General features: G+C 46.5%; 1 protein-coding gene across 2 annotated transcripts in view; it reads right to left on the bottom strand.

Moving 5' to 3' along the window:
• Nucleotides 1–22,661, bottom strand: part of LOC144943477 (arf-GAP with GTPase, ANK repeat and PH domain-containing protein 1-like) — a 65,871-nt gene that overhangs the window by 15,979 nt on the left and 27,231 nt on the right. Inside the window, exons 9-16 of one of the 2 annotated variants that reach the window (XM_078870946.1) lie at nucleotides 22,245–22,331; nucleotides 19,527–19,631; nucleotides 11,897–12,122; nucleotides 10,874–11,005; nucleotides 7,136–7,303; nucleotides 3,219–3,296; nucleotides 1,492–1,646; nucleotides 362–452 (exon numbers count right to left, since the gene is read on the bottom strand). In XM_078870946.1, coding sequence (XP_078727072.1) covers nucleotides 362–452; nucleotides 1,492–1,646; nucleotides 3,219–3,296; nucleotides 7,136–7,303; nucleotides 10,874–11,005; nucleotides 11,897–12,122; nucleotides 19,527–19,631; nucleotides 22,245–22,331 — 1,042 coding nt within the window. The remainder of the gene's footprint in view (nucleotides 1–361; nucleotides 453–1,491; nucleotides 1,647–3,218; nucleotides 3,297–7,135; nucleotides 7,304–10,873; nucleotides 11,006–11,896; nucleotides 12,123–19,526; nucleotides 19,632–22,244; nucleotides 22,332–22,661) is intronic. The other variant, XM_078870947.1, reaches the window with a different exon arrangement.

Genomic DNA, 22,661 nt, shown 5'->3' with positions numbered 1-22,661 from the left:
AAAACTATACAAATCAGTTCTAAACAAATAAGTATTAAATCTAGATTTAAAAGTGCATAGCTCCAGTGGCTTCCTAATATCGGAAGGAAGAGCGTCCAGACAGCCGCAGAAGCGCATCTGAAAGCGCGCGATGCTGTGACCGTCTTCGTTCGACGGTCAGCCAAAAGCCGCTGCTGTAAGGATGACCGGAAGTTCACGTGCTCGTTCACGCTCCTTGACGAGACCAGCGAGGCGTTGCGTGTGGTTGATTTGTGGCGAGCACATTGTTGTGCAATGAGTGCGACCTCATGACCGCCCCCCTAAGCCCGAGATTTGTTCACGAGTCAAGAGAACAGGACCAGAGGGAGAGGACTGCACGTACTTGGTGCGCCGCAGTCGGCACAGAATGCATTCCCCTTCGTATTCCGGATGGACTGGATGGCTGTAGCGTCACTCTGGCTCCCGAGCCGCATCTGTAAAGTTTCACAAGAATCATTCGACGGTTTTTTTCAAGTGTAAACAAGGCCCAGCCACGTAGCATGGCTTGCGATGTTTTCCCCGACTACTCTTTTAAGATAAAAATTGTGCACTCGCATCAATAGACCCCATGGAAACAGTGAACTCTCAATGATACATTTCAGAATATGTTACAATAACCTAGGCCCATAACATGGCACCATCATCAAAATCATAAAACATTTTCTATCCACTGCTGGATCGTGACCACCCGACGCAATCACCATCCCTCGCAATCCTGTGACACGACAATCCATCCGACTCCTGGACAAGGCCTAATCTCATTGCTCCTTATCCATGGTGATGTGGACAAAATCAATGATACACACACAAAATCACATTAATAATTCGTGGTATAATCTGCGTACAGCACTTTCAAATACCACATTGAGACAAATGAACATCACTTGGTCTGCACCATTAAAATTGTCGAATTTCTGCCCACCACAGCCCCACAGATGCCTATAACATCCTGGCATGCATGGAGGCCGCCCTTTTTCGCACACAATCCACGCTCAACCCTTAGCCTCCAACATCTACGGAGATCGGGCATATTCCAGGATTTTTTTTCCATATATGAGGCTACCACCTCAGTATCCCCCTTCATATCTCTGGGGTAATATACTGGAAACACACGCACACACACGTACAAATATCCCCCACATAGCCTTCAAAGAACTGTTGGGGCAAGCGCCGTTAGCGAGCACCTATGAAGGCTGTAACGTTACACGAGGGGGCAGGTGGCCAACACCACGCCCGATCGCCTTTGTCTCCTTAGTGGCGATGTTTACACACCGGACCAGGTACTCACTTGAGGCCGAGTCGACCTAGGGGAGGCCCAGGACCAGTTGAGATAATCGTCACTGGTGTTGGGCGGGAATCCAACTCGGGTCGATGTATTATTAGCGCAGCGCGCTAACCCGTTGCGCTACCGCTCCCCAGCACACGTACACAACACGTACACTTGCGCGCCCACACGTGCCCACACGTACACACCTTGTACTTGGAGCTCTCACAACCTTGAAGGGAGGCGAGGATCTGCCCCTCGACCGCCGCCACCCACGACTCGCGCTCCTCGGCGCTGGCCGCGGCAAAGTGCCAGGTCTCGCCGCGCAGAGAGACGATCGTGAACTCGTAGGAATCCTCTTGGTCTGACGACGGTCGCAGCCAATACAAACGGAGAGGGCACATGCCGGACGTTGGTCGGCTTGCAATGTTACGTATTTATATTTAAAGAGAGTTAATCGTACTCTATTGTACAAAAAAAGTTTTGCTGGCTGGTGCGCGGGCAAGTGCGTGGACATCTGCGTGATGACGTTACGCCCACCCTCCCACCAACCCACCCTCCACCTCGCGTACGTATGTATACCTACTTTATTGAGGAACGGAACCGGAAGAAAAATAAAATAACTTTATCGGAACCACGGCTTCCACAAGGCCATGCGGGAGGGCGTGTGGCACCGTTTGGTGCTAGCTATCGTGGAGTGCGGTCGTGTCACTACAGTGCTCTGCGGTGGAAAACGGCGCTACGACTCTGAGTCAAATTAACGCTGACTGCTCACGTGTTCCAAGATTCAGCGGTGAACTGGCGGAGGGGACACCCACCCTGCCCCTTGCAGTCATCGCAGCACGGGAAAGGTTTAAGATGGCCAGCGAGCTGTAGGTTCCCCACCGCTGACCTATATATAAATAACCAAATCTTACACGCACGATTTAACACACGTAGCCTTGATCGCTAGAACTGATTTTCATGGATGAATTGTGACACACCTAATTGACAATGCAGAGCCTTCAGCAAAATAAACACGACAGCTCTCGTATCAGCACAGAGGGGTCGCCATGGCTACCACAGAGGGCCGAGACTGCAGACCCTGCAGATGCGTGGCCACGTTATCTTAGCGACTATAGTCACTGATCCTGACTCTAAACCCTAACTGTAACCCTTAATCATAAATTCCCAACCATAAACCCTATACCTAACCATAGCACCTATCCCGAAACCCTATGCCTAAACTCGAACCCTAAATCCTTATCCATAAAACACTCATCCTAACACCTAACTCTGAAGCCTAATCCTAACCCATAACTGTGACCATTAACCCAACACTTATACCTAACCCTAAACCCTTACCCTAACATCTGAACCTTAACCCCTAAACACAAGCCTTAATTAAAAACTCCATAACACTAAACCCCATCCCTAAACTCGATCCAACTCATTAACACAAACTTTAACTACAAACCCGAAAACCTAATCTAAACCCTGAACTGTAACCTGACCATAACTCTAGAATTTAACCCTAAACCCACACTTTAATCCAAAACCATAACCTCTAACACGCCTATCCCAAAACCCTATCTTCAACCCTAAAACTAAACCCCAACGGGAAGCTTTTAACGTAAACCATGCACCAAAACTAAATAAGCAGCGTTCCTTTTAAAAAATGAATCTAAAACCCCACGAAAGGTCTGTTACGATTGGACGAACATTTGGGCTAGGATTACATTTAACAAAGAAATCTGGGACCTAAGTGCCGGAGGCTCGGGGTGGGGGACGGGGGGGGGGGGCGCAGGGAGGGGGAGGGACTTGTGGGGCGGGGGGGGGTAGGGGCCGGGGGGCGTACACCGCTAGCAACTTCCCCTGATGTCCCCCAGAGATTCCTCGGTCTCTCTACACCACCCCCCCCCCCCGGGGGCTGAGCACACAACAGCTTGGACTTTACCTTCCGAGTTCACGCTGCTGCTGCTGTATAAATTTCTCAAACTACCCACGCGGCTCAGTTTCCATGCCCTACGTTTGGCTGTGTCCGTGAGAGCAGAAAAAAGAGGGAAGACGAGAATGAGAAACAAGCGTTAAAGTGTCGCAGGCGTTCCTTTACGTTGAGCTTCAACATATACGGGGGGGGGGGGGGAAGTCTCATCTATTCGCACGTCAATTCGTGACAGAGATGACTGTTATCTTCACTTCAGTTTTGTTACGTAACAAAACAACGTTGGAAACTTTAAATACATTAAAACATTGAACTTACGAAAGAACAAGTCCTGCTTTGTCCACTAGCATTTGCTTATTATGTAATGTTATGCTCGGTAAATATTACAAAATGTAGTCGTGGTTACCCTTGTGTTTAAGACACGGTTTCCAAAATGCCAGTCCTCTCTCAACCAACCATGGCATGCTCTTGTAAGTTCAGATTTTTTTTCCCGTTCAAATACAAATTAGGTCGTTACACGTTGCACGCACCTGATAGTTGGTAAATATATGTTCCCCCGTGTGGTGCAGTGTGCCGATTCGAATTGAGATAGAGGTCTTGTGTGTGTACGCGAGTGCGCGTGTTGCACGTTTGCGACACACATCGCAGCTCTTGCCCCATCAGTCTGTTATAAGACTATGCGGGGGATCTTTGTCTTTTGTGTCACACATGATGTTTAAAGAGCGCAGACTCAAATTAGCATCGAGGTCTCGTGTGTACACTTGTCACACAGGACGTACGACGCATCGCTCTAAACTTGGATCAGCACTCTGAATGGTGATTGCTTAGGACAGGGGTCGCCAACCAAAATAACGAGGCATTTTTTTCGATTTCGGTTTAAAAAACTCTATATTTCAAGAGCCGCAATGCAATGTGAATACGAGACGATGGTGGTCTTGAAAAAATAACGTCCAACGAAGCGGTCCTTAAAGACCTGCATGCGGCTCCGGAGCCATAGGTTTGCTGACCCCTGCCCATGGTAAACTTGACTCCCATGGTAAACTTGACTCCAATGGTAAACTTGACTCCCATGGTAAACTTGACTCCCATGGTAAACTTGACTCCCATGGTAAATTAGACTCCCATGGTAAATTAGACTCCCATGGTAAACTTGACTCCCATGGTAAACTTGACTCCCATGGTAAACTGGACTCCCATGGTAAACTGGACGTCCATGGTAAACTGGACTCCCATGGTAAACTGGACTCCCATGGTCAGGGGTTAGCTACCAATATAACAAGAGGAGCCACTTTTTTCAAATTCGATTTAAAAAAAGCTCTATATTTCAAGAGCCGCAATGCAATGCGAATACGAGATGGTGGTCCTGAATAAATAACGCCTTACAGAGCCGCATGCGGCTTCGGAGCCGCCACTTGCCGACACCCTGGCCTAGGACCGCGACATGTCCTCAGCAATCATCATGCACGTGCAGGCTGTAATGACTTCATAGATATGAAACAAATCACTTGGCGATGCTGCTTTGGCAGTGGTGCACAAGCACAGCAAACAATAATAGGCAACGTTTTGGGCAATGGCCTTCCTTGGTGCTGTGAAGGGGCGTTAGGGGTTCAGGTTAGGGTTGGGGTTAGTTTTAGGGTTAGGGGTTAGGGTTAGGGTTTAAGGGTTTAGGGTTTTTGGGGTTATGGGTTAGAGTTAGGGGTAGGGGTTTCGGGGTTAGGGTTTAGGGTTAGGGGTTAGGGTTAGAGTTAGGGGTTAGGAATTTAGGGTTAGGGTTAGGTGTTAGGGATTCGGGTTAGGGTTAGGGGTTCGGGTTTAGGGTTGGGTTAAGTTGTGTAGTTAGGGGTTAAGGGTTAGAGTTAAGGGTTAGGGTTTAATTTTAGGATTAGGGTTATGGGTTAGGATTTAGGGTTAGGATTAGGGCTAGGGGTTAGGGTTAGGGGTCCTAAAACGTCACCGATTATATATTTATCCTTTTAAGTGCTGCGTTCAGTTTTTGTTGTTATTCGTGTTAGAATGGAGAGGACTGGTAAAGATGGCGAGGCACACACTTTCCTTGCTCGCTGTGGAGCTATTTCCAGTTCCACCATTGATGGACGGCGTCAGCACCGAGTGCAAGTGCATGTAAGTAAGCAACGTCACACGATGAGCCTAACAACTATCACAAGAGCATTAAGCCGCCTGGCATCAGTGCGAATAGATGAAGTTCTCCTCCACGCAAACGTATATTACGAACACGGACAAGAGGGAGAAAGAGGTACAGTAAGGTAAGCAAAGAAATTAGATAAGACTCAAAGATGGTTTGACAACGCGTGCCACACAGTACAAGTTCTCGCTTAACGCGCGGTGTTCACACTGTAACGCATTTTCGCTACAACGCGATTCGTCGATTAAGGAAACCCTTTTCACACAACGCGGAACGCACGCGGTTGCCGAGCGGTCGATGACGTACTACTTTCCCGAGCTGGGCAACTGAGCAGTACAGTAATAAAGTAAAGCAGCGGTGGACCCTTCGTTATTTGTCCCGCCATCTCACCACGCGTGCGTACGTCGTATCTCGGCCGAACTTTGTCGTTACATTATTTATGGGGAAATCGTTTTCGCTTCACGAGGCACTTTTCAGGGACGCGTCTACCACCGCGTTAAACGAGGACTTGCTTTCCAAGTACAGGTTTCCCTCACTCGGTGCGGGTTCGGTTTGTGCGATTTAGCGTTCATGCGGTAAACCTATTTCTACCCAAAATTAGCTTTTTATATATATATAATATATATTCGGTTTTAATTCACGCATATGCGGCTAAATGCGCTCGGTCGAGGGACAACATTGTGTGCTGTGTGCGCTACTCGGCAGGCAGCTGTCCTCCTCGTGCAGTTTCGCTTTGCTGCGCCCATTTGTTTTTTTTGGAACGCATCTACTACTACCACTACCGCCGTGTAAAGCCGGAGAAACCTGTACAGCCCATTTGTCATTTTGCTGCTGGACAAGGGCCTCCTCGCTCTCTCCCCACACCAAGCTGGTCGTGGGGGTTGTGTAGCCATACTTCAAAAGCACACTGGCCAGCGAGGGGTCACCCCTCCCCCCCACCCCCTTAATAGTTTTTCAAAGAAAAAAACTGCATTTACGAAACGCCGAATGAGCTTTAAGTCAGCAGAATAAGCCGCACGTGATGGGTTCCATCCAATCACAGTAACCATCAGGGCCGCCGCCCTATCAGCAGCTCGTTACGTCGGTTGCTCTTTACTTTTCACTGTTGCAATTTACGTTGTGTTGCTCAGTCGGTGCTAGCCGCCGAGGTCGTGACGGGTTTCATCTTTCATTCCGGTTGCTGTACGCCCCCCCCCCCGCGTTACCGTTCCCGATGCGTTTGTCATGTGCACCGATGCCTACTTTATTGAGAGCGATATTGGCACGTAAATAAAGGTTGATTGATTGATTGAGGAACACGGCGCAGGGTAATGACTGCCACAGAGAAACTAAATTCGGCATTGGCAAAACCGTTCAAATTATGCGATTCACATGGATGGATACAAATAAGCTGTGGTTTGAATAAGCAGTCGGGATGCTGTACACTGGAAATGAAATCCAGAGGTCGCTGGTTCGAAACAACGGACCAAGTTTCTTGAATCCCCCCCCCATCGTTGTAGAATTGGCTTCACCGCAGTTACGTCTATCGACTACTCTGTGGTTGGGAAATAATGTGTGGGTAACTCCCACCTCTTCCAAGATTTATGACCAGCGAGAAAGAGTAGGCCAAAATACCCTCTCAGAGGGGCCCCTCTAGAGCTCCCTCTCATTCCGCCACTACTAGGGTGAGAGCAGGCCTGCACCTTTACCTTTACCCTAAGAGGAGTCATTTCTGGCAGTCCTTACTGGGTAAGCCAGAGTGATGAGGAACGACGACAGAGCACTGCTGATGGATGGATGAACCCACCGTCTGCCGAAGTGAAAATGCTGTCGGCACGAATGTTGCTGGTGCTCTTCTTTCGGCGATGCTTCTTGCGCCCGGCGTGCGGAGAAGAGGGGGGCTCGGCACCCCTGGTGCCCCCCAAAACACTCGGGAAGCTCGGGCTCGCGCACAGCGACTCCCCAACGCCATTCACTGAGCGAGAAAGGAAACCGAAGGTAAAACAAACGGTCGGAGTGGATCCCGCTAAAAAACGAACGCCTGTGAAGTGGCGTTGCTCGTCTTCTGCTTGCAAAACCTGTACCAGTGATGGGAATTCCACATTCCTATGGTAGGTGCGAGTCTATGGACACGACAACCAGCGTCGAGGTTCAACAAGGCATGGAATGATTTGTCCTGTCATTATACAGGGTGCTTCAAAAAAACGTTAACACTTCTAAGAATTTGCAACAACACCACACAAGAAATGTGCTGCCTCCGAGCTCTGGAGACCACCTGGAGAAGATTCCAGGCACGTGTTGACAACGATGGCGAACAAGTGGAGACTGACTTTTTGAAGCTATTAACATATATTTTTATTTAAAGCTTTCGTAACTGCAGGGATTCATATTATTGGTTCTTTCAGTAAAGTCACGTAGAAGGGAAATAATAAAATAAAATCAAAAATATAAAACAATATTTATTGTTTTATATATTTTATTTTATTATTTCCCAATAAATATTGTTTAATATTTTTTATTTTATTATTTCCCTTCTATGTGACTTTACCAAAAGAACCAAGAATAGAACGTATATTTGTTATCATGTTACAGTGTTCCATCTGTTCTTTTTCCATTAAAAACTATAGTCCCATATAAGTGTTAACATTTATTTTTAAGCATCCTGTATAATGAATTGTGGTGATTTGGGGTGGTGATTCGAATCATTAATTGATGATTTTTATCTACTGTGCTCCAGGCTGTGTGAGATTCAACTACAAAGTAAAGAAAAAGATACAATCCCTTCTTATGCACACATTTAGATGCGTGAACCACAGGCTTAAGAATCTACTTTAATCATTGCATTAATTATCTACTTGCACCCAAATATTGTCCAATAAGTCCTCATTTAACACAGTGAGACGGCGGGACAAATAAGTGAGGGTACGGAGGCCGCTTCACTGTATCATTCCCCGGAGTGTATTACTGCACGCTCAGCCGCGCAGCTCAAGAAAGTAGTTCGTGATCGTCCGCTCAGAAACCGCGTTATAACGGTGCCGTTCCGCGTTGTGCGAAAAGTGTTCCCCAACGATAGAACCGCGTTACAGTGCAAGCGGGTTATCGTGTAAACACCACGCATTAAGCGAGGACTTACTGTACCCATTTTAACCACCACGGACAAATGATGGGAGGTGTTGAAATACAACCTACAGGCTTGCGAGTGGAAAGCTGTTGAAACATTACCAAATGAACAATGTCCACATTATCATAAAAAATTCTTTACACACGTCTCAAGCTGTATTTAAGTTGATATCTGTTGACGATATGCAGTCGCAGTGTCTGGGGGGGGGGGGGGCTTATCAGAGGAAACAACACACAAGGCATCTTCGCCTGTGAAAAATAACCCGTAAGAGTAGAAAAATCATCAAGATCGAACTCGCTGCACTCGATAAAAAATCGGCGGCCGCAGCTGAAGAATTTGTATAAGCGCTATCTTGCAAATGAATAATACAGGAAGGAGGCTCGAGGGCCAGTGGATGAGCTGCTTTCATCTTCGAGTAATGGGAACTCTCGTCTCACGTTGTAGCGCCGAGTAACAATCATGGATGATCAAGAGGGCCGGGCTCTGGCGACTCGTTTTACATTTGCGAATTTTTTACTCTTCAGCGGAGGCGCCTGAATTCCAAGTCGCTAATTTGCGCGCACTTTAAAAATTGCTGTAATTGTGAACGCTCACTCGCGACGGTTCTGGGCTGCGTGAAAAAAAATACGGCAAGGTTAAAATGTTCAGAAAACGATCCAACGAGCAGAGTAAAAAAAATAGGTTTTTTAATCTTTTAGTTAGGCCCTGCAGCAGAAGATGAACTTTAAAAGGGAGAATAAATGAAACGATTCTGAAGACATACAGATATTCCCTTCGAGTAGGAGGGAATCTGTAACAGAACAAAAAAAAAATTCCCCCGATATAACATTAAACCATGCGCACGGCATTGTTCTTGGTGTTAAATTGTTTTAATGAGGCTCCCATTAGTGCAAAGTTTAAATGATTCCGTGACATCGAAAGCAATTAATGATGAATAAAGCTTAATGCTTTTGTCATGTTTAGGCTGGTACCTGTAAACCACTGATTACTGTAATATGTGTAATTTACTACGAATCTCAAACGTAATAAAAATAGGAACTATAACACGTCCCTTGGCAACGCCGATGGTAGAGACGGCAGCCATTTTAATTTGGCTCGATTTTTTTTTTGCCGAACCCTAAAACAAGCTACCGATGTCTGAAACCGCAAGTAACTCGCAGCAAAACCAAACCTTTCGACATTTGATTTCAATGTCTATGCTGAAATATTCAGGGGAGAGTCGTAAATAACGAGTGTACAGTTGGTTTAACGCAAGGAGAAAACAAATACGCGGACAACACGTTCTGTCTGCGCATCTGTTTACTTGCATGGTTATCTTGTTCGTTACTTCTTTAGAACTGATTTTTGTGTTTAGTTTGTTGTGCTTCCCCGCACCTCTGATCAGCACGGTTGGCTACATACGGATGGCTACGTACGGTACGAAATAAGTTCGACATACATACTTAGTATTATTTAATCTTGTGTAATAGGTTTTATCGGGTTTTTATTCTATTCTGCAAATAATTGTGGCAACCATAGTTGCTTTGCTAGGCTGGTTTGCGAAATGAAAGCTGCGAACGATGGCGTGGAGAATTTACAACATTACAGCGTATATATTTAATCGCATTACAGCGTTCACTCGGCACGCAGCGATACATTCATCTGTAAATTAAAACAGAGCCTTACACTTGCGATAAACGTGTCGTGAATCGTGTACGAATTCATGCAAACTGCATGCAAAATATATGGTAATGTTACGTGTAGGCTAATTAAGTGACATTTTCACAACACATGCAATCAAAAATGATTTCCCGCACCTACGATTAGCAAGGTTGGCTACGTACGGTGCGAAATAAGTTAAAAATACATACTTCCCATAGACTAAGACTACCCATAGACTCAACACTACACCTCCGAATTAGCACGGTTGGCTATGTACGGTGCAAAAAAGTTCAACATACCTCCATGGAAAAAAAAATCTAAATTACATAAAATGAGAGAGAGAGAGACGGATTATTAAAATCAAATCACAACCCTGAATTGTGGCAATTTATCAAATTGTTAACTAGGGTGGGGGGGGGGGAATTAGTTAATCATTAGATGTTTAATTCTAACACAACGATAATTATTTACAATTACAGGAGCATGCCACTCATGATATTTCTTTTGATCATGGTTGCTGATTAGTTGCTACTTCAGCACACTGGTGTGTTGGAGAGTAAACCCACAACATTTTGCACGTTCTGTTTACGTGACAAACCTTACTAATTGGCTGTGTCTGGTGTTGGCGGGTTTAACGACACATTTACGTTGACGTGACCTAACCAAAAAAACAACAACCCTTATTACAAATAGCATTGGTGGCAAAAAGCTAACATCTAAACAAACGAAGATGAACAAAAAAAACACACACACACACATCCACTCAAAAACGAAATCGCGTACCCGATCCGAGGCTGGAGTTGATGAAAATGACGGCGTCGTTCCAGGAGTCTCCGCCGGAGACGGAGCAGGAGCGCTGGTGCCGCGGCTCGGGAGTGTGGGCGTGCGGCGGCGTGTGGGGCGGCGGCGCGCGGCCTGCAGAGACGACAACAACGACGGCGGTAGAGCCGCTCCGTCTCGAGACCTCTGGAGCGCCGTGGTTGCGCGCGCAGGGGCCAGCGACCCCCGGGGGTTGTGGTCACACTGACGTCGCGAAGTCACGCCACCCACGCTCCCCCCTCCATCGGCTGCATCCGCCGGCCTCGTCGTTCCCACCGTTAGCTACGTCGCTCCCACCGTTAGCCATGTCATCGCTAGCCCTTTTCAACTGCTCTCACCGCCAGCCAAATACCCTAGCCATGAACAAAAATAAAAGGTTTTACCCTTTCTGGCAATAAAACCGGTGTTAAGATGTTCAAACACCAAATAGAAACCTTTTGCAAGGAATCATATCTGCATTAACTACACGTACTTGTGGTGAACAAGTAAACAAAAACATGCTCTGATAATACATGAAACTGATAGGTCTACACCAGAGACAGCCTTCTTTAGGGCCTAGTCTCACCAGTGTCAGACCAGAGAACGGCAAAAGGCGAACAGTCATGTCACTCTAGCCACGTCACTCCCACTGCTAGGCATGTCACCTACACTCTCACGGCTAGCCACGTCACTCCCACTGCTAGGCATGTCACCTACACTCTCACCGCTAGCCATGTCACTCCCACTGCTAGCCTTGTTAACTGCTCTCACCACCAGCCAAATACACCAGCCATGTCACTTCCACGGCTGGCCATGTCATCAATACATCTATATACTGCTAGCCATGCCCACCGAGGTCTTTGGATTTGTAGTATAGTGTGCACAATCCACTGTACCACCGCTGCCTTACCACCGGGTTTAAATATAGGATTTATGAAGACATCGCAACCGCTGGGCGCAGAACAAGGCTACAGCAAGACTACAACTAGGACTGCCACGCAGACTCACCTGTGAGGTTGAGTCCGCTCAGCTCCTTGCTCAGCCCGTTGGTCTTCGGACTCGCTCCGGGAACCAGCGGTGAGCCGACCGCGGCGCCGATCAGCGCGCTGCCCGACGTCACGGACGCGGAGGCCGACATGCCGGGGGCGGTGGCCCTCGGCGGGCGCTTTCCCGGCACCTTCACCGTCGTGCCCAGCAGGTCCACCACTTTGCCGTGGACGTTCTGCATGTAATCCTGTCCGCCAACACAAACACGGTTATAATAATAAGTTTGCTGCTGCTACTGCAGCGACAGGGTGATACCACAAATATATTATTCGAAATAACAATTTCAGAATCATAATCTTTATTTAGACTGTAGGAGGAATCTGATGAGCTATAAAGCTCTTTTTTCACAGATGTCCATTAGAGGCAGGTCAGAAGGCTACAATAAACAATACAAAAACTTCATAGGAGTGCAAAGTATTGGAAAAGTAAAGATATCACTTACAAAAAATTAACCCGTAAAAACAAAGTTATTCACTATAAATCCTTTATATGCGTGGAACTGGTTTTATTTTTTATTCATTTCTGTTTTTCTTGAGTAAGAGTTAAATTTTTATCACATTGGTATTTTAAATTAAATATGAAATTTTTTTTTTTCCTAAAAAGTGGAAAATTTTGGAAAAAAATTTTCACGAAAATAAATTGTCACGCACAACGAGTCTGTGTGCAAAATGTCAGCTCGACTGGATCACGGGAAGTGGGTAAAAAACGACCGAAAGATTTGCACGGTCGTAAGCGCGCAAGCAAGCAAGTGAACTTAATATAAAGGATTTAAAAATATAGAAATACAACTACACTATTTTTTTACCTTACCGCCTATTTGCTTCTTTTTCAGAAGCGACCCGGCCACAAATGATAGCTCAACGAAGTGGCTCGTCACGTGAACGAAGTGGCTTATCATTTAAAGGTAGATGCGCAGCTCTGCAATTGCTGTGCTCACACCACTGTTGGCAGAAGGGCCTCCCCCCCACTAGAGGCAGCTCAAGAAAAAGTGCTCTCTAGAAGGTATTTTTGGCCTACCCTTCCACGCTGGCCAGACGTCTTTTGACGATGGAGGAATACCCTCACTTTACCCCACCGCACAAGACCTGCCAATCACCCATTTAATACTGCTTGTTGCACAGACAAGTGGGGATTAATGAACGTGCCAAACGTTGCTTCCACCACCGCACCTGGAAATCAAATCGAACCGGTGGCCTCTAGATTGCAAGTCCAGCCTGCTAAGCATTACACCACTGTGGCAGCATCATCCCCACCCGATATAAGAACCTGCAATAATATCGTGCATATTGCAAAATATTGTTATATTTGGTGATTATTGCTGCTCGTTTTATGTTTTTTAAGAAAAGCGTTTTCTTTCCTGACAAAATATTTATTAAAATAAAAAAAAACTCAAACTCGACAATGAAAGTCGCAAACAAATAGCAAAAAAAATCCACAAAATTACAACTTACTTAATGTTTTTTTTTTCAGTGGTTGACAGCATGGAAATTATACGACACCATCATTTTCATAGTTCATTGACTCATTTAATTGGTCTTGTGAAACTGACAGCACGTTATACGCATTATAAATTGTAATGATTAGAAACACTTATGCCAGGCTCAAGATGAGCGAACTGCAGTCGAAGAACTTTTAACTTTGGGCATTTATGACCATTATATATATGAAAACATATTCTTATTTACCCAGGAAAACCTTCCAGAATCTCATGACTCTGTCCCAGGGGGGTCCTGTCAAGTTTTCACAGTAAAGGGATGACGTAATTGTTTACATTTTTGTTGTTGTTGCAAATTTGGACGACGACACCTACACACGGTATCATACTCTTGCAAATCACGTCATGGGCTCTATTCACGTCTACCGTGAGCGAAGCAGACAGCGTGTAGTTTAACAGTTAATGCACACCTAGAGTAATACGTACGTATGCATGTTGAACTTCTTTCACGCAGTACGTTCAAACGCTGGTCTTGCTAGTCGCAACCGAACTCACAGTAATCAAACTCTACAACCACGTAAGATGACGAAGGATTACTGACTCCCGATGCAAGAGAGGTCATCGTCCATGGTGACAGACTGCATTATGAGCCAACTGTGCTAACCGGAGGTGCAGGGGAAAGACAACCGACTAAATACAACAAAAATAACCAGCGCGGCCGCTGGCTTCGAAGCATGAACCTCCGCCAACAAGCGGAGAACGCGCGACAGCTATATGGCCACGTCACCGCCCTTATATTTATACTTCACCATGCCTGTCAGCGCAGGTTTGGTGAAGGGGGGGGGGAGGATGGGGGGGAGGATGGGGGGGTTGATGGGGGGGACACACAGGATCGATACCCAGGACCGATTCAGATATCACTCGCCACCAATTTTGGCGATTTGTGCTCATAGTGCAGGTTGCTCGCTGCTCTGCCACTGCGCATAACACACACTCACGTACTCACTCGCCCACGCCGTCTACGGAATTACTATTCTAGCAGGGAAAAAAAGGCAGGGCAAGTACATAAATTAATTAATAACAATTTGGTTAAAAATGCACATCTGTTTGGATGGGTGCTCTACTTTAGCTTTGTCCCGGGTGTAATTAGCACTCGTTACGCCGTAATTAGCATGTTTACAAAGGCTAATTGAATGTAGCTCAAGCCACCGCTGTAATCAGGAGCAGAATCCCTTGATTAAGGGCGGCAGAAAAGAGGCAATCACAAGACAGCTCGGTCAATGAACACAAATAAAGACACAAGTGACATTAACGCTTTCCTCCCTTTGCCTCTTTATCTCTTTAACCAAAACTTAAACAACAAAACGATGAGAACCATCTGATGCACGATTAGAGCGGAGACACTTTTCACATTCAACCTCGCCATGAGTCATAAATGTGGCCAAAGGTCAACTTTAACCACTTGTGATTGTAGAGGCAACCCACATATATGTTTGACAATGTTTTTTTTCAATGGAATGTTCACCAAAGTCTGTTCTTAAGAGTTTGGCCAAACATCCCAATATAGGACCACAGAGCATTGGGAAATTGTTAACGCCTGTTCTGACCGCCCTTCCTGCTCGCCTATGGTTTGCTGTACCAACCTGCGGGGAGAAAACTGCGCCCGTCACAAATTCGGCACCGTTTTGAAGAGAATTTACACGAGACGATATACGTAATAATACAAAAATATAAATTACTGTTATTCGTGAACAGCGAGCTTCCGTGGAAATGGCGCCATCTCGAATGCCAAGTGCTGCTCAACCTAGTATTTATGCCGAAGTAGTCATATTTTCCACTGCTAGGCTATCAAACGGCATAGGCGACGCATCTATGGATGGAGAGGAATTCCGACTTCACCAAAGGCTTTTGAGCCAAATGAACTGGGAATGAAATGCCAACAAATAATAGCGGTCCACCAGAGCGGGACGAAATAAATAGGCCCACTCTATCTGGACATGGTCCTGAGATGCGGTGGCATACGTACAGTGCTATACAGTTCCAAATTGTATTGCTACGGTATACAGCAATATATGTAAACAGGCGGATGGGTGCCATGATGTAATGGTTATCACACTGGACTTGTAATCCAGATGTTACAATTTAAATCTCCCTGTGCAGTAATTAAAACAATGGTCAAGTTACTTAAACCCCCCACCCACCTCCCATCTGTCCGCCCAGGCGCCAACGGTGGTGCCATGGTGGAGAGATGTTAACTACCTCGTCTGGTATACAGGAGGTTGTGGATTCGATCCAGACCCTGACGCCCGTATATATGGTGTCTGCATGTTCTCCCCGGAGTCGCATGGAATTTTCTACAGATCCTCCAGTTTTTGGCTGCTGCAAATGCCCACATGACAAGCCACTTTGCTGAGCTATCATTTGTTGCAAGGTTACTTCTGGAAAATAAGCTAACAAGCTCAGTGGACTTTACCTGGCACAATAAACATTTAAATGTTTATTTTTATTATTTTATTATTTCCCTTTTACGTTACTTTACGGAAAGAACCAAGAATATGAATCCCTGCAGTCACGAAAGCTTTAAATCACATTGTTTATTTTATTTGAAAATATTTGTTTACCATTCCTACACTTTGCACTCCTTCCTTGTGTTTGTATTGTTTGTTGTTGTAGCTCTGTGCCCCAACTAGAGATCTGTGAAAAAGAGCTTTACAGCTCATCAGATTCCTCCAGTATAAAATAAATATTCTGATTCTGGGATGAAGAGGCGATATATTTGGGACGAGAGGAATTGCTGCAGTGGGTTAGTTAGCGAGCGAGGCAGTTAGCGAGTGGTTATCATCAGGTCAACTGGGCTGGTTTATGCCAACTTCTAACACAGACAGACAAGTACAAGGCACTGAATTACAAGTTTCACACGACAGCTCTAGTTATGGCCAAATGCAGCAGCAGCAGCAGAATATGTTTCTGGATGGAATAATGATTTGGCACGCTTTCAAACGCATTTGATGTGGCGTGGGGATCACTCGAACGCACAAGGATTCGCGCATCCAGCAGTGCACGGAACATCGTGATAGCGAAAACACCACAACTGTGTTTTTTCATTAATTCACATCGAGCCTGCCCTGTCAATCCACTGGTGGATCAACACGCAATGCTGTGTGGATGGTAGGGATTGTTTGCCCATACTTCACCATGCTGATTAGAATGGATTTAGTCAAGGCATAGAGCAAAGACGTCGGAGCGTACATCAGTTTAATGGCTTTTTGCTACACTGCCCTCTCTGCTGGCAATGTAGCCCTGTACCTATAACACATGTGATGTATGGTGGTCGCCCATTCCAGTGTTCTCCAGTCTCAACCCACGCTGGTCGGTGCGTGTTGTGTCGGTGGCGAGGGCAGACGTGGGAACACAAAACTACACTAAAACAATTGACAGCGCAGTGCACTAACCACTGTCTCACTCGCCACACAAAGAAACACAAGCACACATACATCACAGAAACACACACGCAAGTACACAGACACACAAAGACAAAAATCCCCCGCATAGCCTTACCAGACTGTTGGGGCAAGTGCTGCTATCAAGCACACACACACAGACGAGTACAGAGACACACACACGCATACACGAGTACAGACACACACACACACACGCAATTGCAACCGTTCAATTTCACGCTCGATAATTAAAATGTTGCTGAAAAAAAGTTCCACGAATCCTTTAGAGTGTGACCTTCTAGTGGAGGCATAGAGAAAGAATGGAGGAAACACGTGGGTATTTATACATTCCAGGTCACCAGGGAGGGGATATACTTTGGAGACCATATCAGAGGGAGACAGACAGGACAGTTGGATTCAGTAGGGGCAGCAGGGTGGCACAGTGGTGGCACTTGTGTCTCGCAGCCAGAAGGACCTGGGTTCGATTCCCATCTCGGGTGCCTTTTTTCTGCGTGGGGTATTTGTATGCTCTCCCTCTGATCTGCATGGGTTTCCTCTGGATTCTCTGGTTTCCTCCCATAGCTAAATACACAGACATTAATAATAATAATAATTTACATGTATTTGTATGGCGCCTTCCACTAATGTCGCAAGGCGCTTGTTAGAATAAGGACAAGGAAAGGCCAAGAGAGACGGAGCAGGTGAATAGTATGAACTGACTCGAGAAGATGTGTTTTTAAGACGAGACTTAAAAGTATCCACATTGTCGGAATAAAGAATTTCCAACGGTAGGGAATTCCACAACCGTGGCGCAGACACAGCAAACGCCCCCTTCTTCCCAAGAACGCAGCCCGGATCGAGGTACGCACAAAAGGGCGGAGTCTGCAGGTCTTAACGACCTTGAGGGGGGTATACGGATGAATTAACTCGTGAATATATGGTGGTGCCAGCCCATGCAAGGCTTTAAAAACTGGTAGAAGGCTCTTAAACTCTACTCGTTTCACGACCGGAAGCCAGTGTAAATGATAAGAGAACAGGAGAAATGTGGTCACGCAATGGGGTTCTCGGGTGAGCACCCCAACTGCCACATTCTCAACAATTTTTCATCAACCAAGGACCTTATTTGAAACACGAACCAGCGAGGCATTGCAGTAATCGATTCGCGAGAGAACAAGTACACGAACCAGCCGCTTAGAATGCTGGCCAAACGTCCCAATGCAGGACCCTCCTAAAAAGGGGCCTTCAGACTCAGCGTGGGTCTCCTGGGTAAATAAATCATAATTTGAGAATAACGGACAGAGCCAATATCTCCGAGCACATGTACAGCCCTTCTTGTCAATCCACTGCTGCTGGATGAGGGTCTCCACACGTCATCCAGGTGGTGGGGGATATAACATGACCCTACCTCACCACATTGATGCCAAATAAGGCCTCCCCCCCTCCCCTCCCCATGCTGTAGAAGACATGGGGATTATCTGGCTGTATTTCACCGCCCTGGGCAGTGTGGGTTGGTGAAGGCGGGGAAGCATATAGACGTGGCGGCATAGAAGCTCAGCGCCACTAAGGATCTGCCGCATTCCCCTCCGCCGCCTGCCGCACAGCCTCGCAGCCGCCTATGACGTACGTATGTATGTTGAACTTTTTCGCAACATACGTAGTCAGCCGTGGTAATCGGAGGTGCAGTGTTGAGTCTCTGGGCAGTGTTGAGTCTATGGGGTAGTGTTCAGTCTATGGGTAGTGTTGAGTCTATGGGCAGTGTTGAGTCTATGGGCAGTGTTGAGTCTATGGGCAGTGTTGAGTCTATGGGCAGTGTTGAGTCTATGGGCAGTGTTGAGTCTATGGGCAGTGTTGAGTCTATGGGCAGTGTTGAGTCTATGGGGTAGTGTTAGTCTATGGGCAGTATGTAAGTTGAACCTCTTTCGCAATGTATGTGTAATAAAGCTCGTTGAGGCGACTTCTGGAATTCGTCTTTTATTCAACTTATCTTACAGTTACTCCACGCTACTGCTAGGCAGCGTGAAGGGACAGATATAGAGAGAGAGACACACTGCCACGTGGCAACTCGGAGCCCCGCTCCCGCGTGGCCTCCCCCCTCTGTTCGTTCCCGTTCTGACCACGTGTCGTTCGTCTCCACCCCTATTTAATACCCGGGTCACGTGGTACGTTTCCGCCAATCCTCGTTAGCCTCCGTGGAAACTTCCAGGCTCTCTCGTCAGCTCCCGGGACCATGCCCCTGACTCATCTGCCCATTGGCTGTGGCCAAGACCAGCAGAACCAATCCTCATAGCTGTCATCTTTCCATCACGTCAGGGCCACGCCCCCAGGCTTCCCCCCATTGGCTGTAAACCAGGACCGGCAGAGCCAATCCCCATGATGAGTTGTGATACGTCAGTGAGCCGGATATATCCTCATATTACATATGTAGCCAACCGTGCTTATAGGAGGTGCAGTGTTGAGTCTATGGGCAGTGTTGAGTCTGGGTAGTGTTAGTCTATGGGCAGTGTTCAGTCTATGGGCAGTGCTGAGTCTATGGGTAGTGTTAGTCTATGGGCAGCATGTATGTTGAAATTTTTCGCACTGTACGTATCCAACCGTGCTAATCCCTAATCGGAGACAACCTTTTTGTCGATAGCAGCCGCCCCTTCGACCACTATCCACCCGGACGCAAGTAGCCACGCGCAATGACCGACAGATCTCGAAACGGATGACAACTCACGTGCAGGCTTGGGTGGTAGGTGAGCGTTCCGTTGTCACACAGAGTCACGTATTTCTTTTTCCACTCCTTATTGAGCGACTTGCCGCTCCTCTTGAGCAGAACACCCTATGGGAACAAGGGATAACGGGGGGGGGCGGTGGGGCAGTGGTGGAGAAAATATTTTACAAGGGCAGGAAGGTAAAGAGGTTGAGCGAATGAATGAAAGCAACAAAAACATAAGTGTGCAGACCTGTATAGGTGCAGGTCAAGGACATTTAAACTCCTCCACTGTCTATGACGGACGGACTGTCTAATATCTATGGAGCTCCTCCATTCCTCACACCGATCAGCTACTCCCAGTGAAAACAACAGGCATGTGAGGATACGTAGATTCGGCAATTAAAAATAGCTTTGTCCGGTTCGAAAGTAAACTTTCAAAAATAATTCCTCCCGTTTGTTTCATTGTGGTGCGACAGGGTGAGTCAAGTTATGTTGAGGATGCAATCGCATTTATGCGTTCAATACCTCCCGACTGTATTGCGCTTGACAAGAAAATTTTACCGTACAGAGAAATTCTTGAAAAAAGACAGCGTGATTCTATCTAAACGAGTGGCACTGTGAGTAAGCCATTTGACTCACAGTAGCAGGATTACCAGTTACAACCTCTTGACTGAGCCAAGCACAGTGCAAACGAGGTACAGGTGCGAACGTGCAAATGACCGTCTCAATCCACTGCTGGCAAAAGTGTCTCCACGAGATGGAGCTCTAAATAGGTCCCAATAAATGGTATTTTGGTCGACTCACCCACACCGCCCAGACATATTGGTAGAGGTGCGCGAGTACCCACACTTGATCTCACCACGCGCAACCTGCCGATCGACTGTGGGTGTACACCCATTGATACCGCTGGGTGGACATTGTTTCAACTGCCGTGCAAGGGGATCAAATAGAACCGGTGGCATCCGGATTGCAAGCCCGGTGGGCTTCACCGTTACTCCACGGCAAGATACCACGTGAAAACTTTTAAGCAGGAAAAACGACAAGGAAAATGTGTGACCCGTCGAAGTCAATGAACCCTCCGTGCCGGACAGACTCGATCAAATGTCCCGCCCTAGTGCCACTCAACCCATCCGTGCGTCCTTGCAACACGCCCCCCCCCCCGACCAATCCCGCGATCTCTTCGCCTCTCAGTTTGTACCATCGGTGACCGCCATTATCTTGACAAAATGTGGGCAATTAGTCTAAGGAAAGCATCCCAAGGCAGTGCCGAGGTGATTAATAATGATCATCACTCGTCGGAGAGAGCGCCAGTCAGACATATAAAGCGAGAGCAAAAAATAGTAGTAGTAATTATACTGATACTGTAATGCATTAATAACAGGAGATCAGTCAAGTGCTCCGTGTGCCCGACGCAAAGCTTTCAAAGTAAGGCAGGATGGAAATTGCAGGAGGCTGTGGGGATTTGGAGAGGCGTGGTAGAGGCTTTGTCTTTGCAATTCCACATCCAATTCACGCCGCACGACAAAAGCGCGGGCCCCCGACACTGACAACCACCACTGACACTGCTGACGGGACAATGAAAGTTGAAACAGGTTTCCTCTTCCTTTCTGCAACCCGACTAATCAGATGCTATGTGGGAGGGAGGAGAGGCGCGATCGCCCGCCTTTCAAGACCCCAAAAATATTAGTGGGTATTTTATTATATTTACGATAACAAAAATATACATTCTCTTATTATAATTTTTATAAGGGTTCGACGTATAAAGCCTGACATTTCAGGACTGTACCCCCTTGGCAAGTTTCTAGATCGGCCGGCCTCTGCTGCCAAATTTCTCCTGTGAAGTTTCTTCATGGATAACGTCGCCACTGGTCTGCAGCATTCTAGACCTCTCTTCTTCATTTAAAAATAACTTTTTCCTTCATTAACCATCATCATCATCGTGAGCTCCCCAAGCTGCTGTCATCCCTCGGTATTGCGATGCAGTAATCCATCCGGCTGTCGCACACGAGCAGATTTCATCGTTCCATCTCCGTGGCTCACATCCTTTCTTGGGCGTTTTCCTCATGTTGCTGCCACTCGACTGTTTGTTGACCACCTGACATCATCCCTTTTATGGATGTTGAACTTCTTTCGCACCATACGTAGCCAACTGTGCTGATCGGAGGCGTGCGTGAAAGACGACTGAACACAAAAAGCGATTCTCAAGGGATGAGTTTTCAATCTAAGATTTAAACGTGCATAGCTCCAGTGGCTTCCTAATATCGGAAAGAAGCGCATCTGAAAACGCGCGATGCAGTGACCACCTTTGTTTGATGGCTAGTTACTTCATTTACACAAGTCAATATGAAACATCGAGCTTGTGCATGTTCCCTAGTCCATGTGTTCCTCATTCTAGAGTTCTCATCAGCATCAAGCATGCAAAAAGCAGCCGATTACAATTGTTAGCTGTGCATCTATCATTAAAACATCTGCTCCTCGGGCCTGGCTTGAGTTTTCATCTGCGGTCCGATGCACTCCGCATCTCCATGTGTTTAGAACGGAATTCGGGACTTGCTACTTCCTCATTGCTTTCTCCTTAAGTGCATTTTATCTTCAAACTTGTTCGTACAATGTTTTTATACCTAGCTTAAGTAGGGGGGGGGGGGGTTGATATTGCATGACGAATAAAACCTCTTATGCTCTTTTTGATTAATCGAATGAACCGTGCCTCATTGTGCCCTTACCTGCTCCCCCCTTTACCTGTTTAATGGGGATCTCTCGGCCACTGCCGATGCTGTCCGATTTCCCGTCCAGACTTTTCTTGTCCGAGTCGCTGCCTTTCCGCGACTTCAAACGCATAGAAGAGAGAAAAAGAGACAAAAAAGCTCAACATCTTGAGTTCGGGGTTTCACTCGACATCATAATTTACCAAGGGCGCATACAAATGGGGTGAATTACATTCTTGGTTCTTTCGGTAAAGTCACGTAGAAGGGAAATAATACAATAATAAAAATAAAACATAATAAAATACAATTATCACGACGTTTCGGCCACAACACAAGCAGCCGTGCAATCGAAACGTCGTGAGAATTTTATTGTTTTATTTTTATTATTGTATTATTTCCCTTCTACGTGACTTTACCGAAAGAACCAAGAATATGAATCCCTGCAGTCACG

This window comes from Lampetra fluviatilis, chromosome 31 (assembly GCF_964198595.1).
Source record: "Lampetra fluviatilis chromosome 31, kcLamFluv1.1, whole genome shotgun sequence".
Taxonomy (NCBI): Eukaryota; Metazoa; Chordata; class Hyperoartia; order Petromyzontiformes; family Petromyzontidae; genus Lampetra; species Lampetra fluviatilis.
Note: the sequence above shows the minus strand (reverse complement) of the source record. Positions and strands in the feature narration are given on the sequence as shown.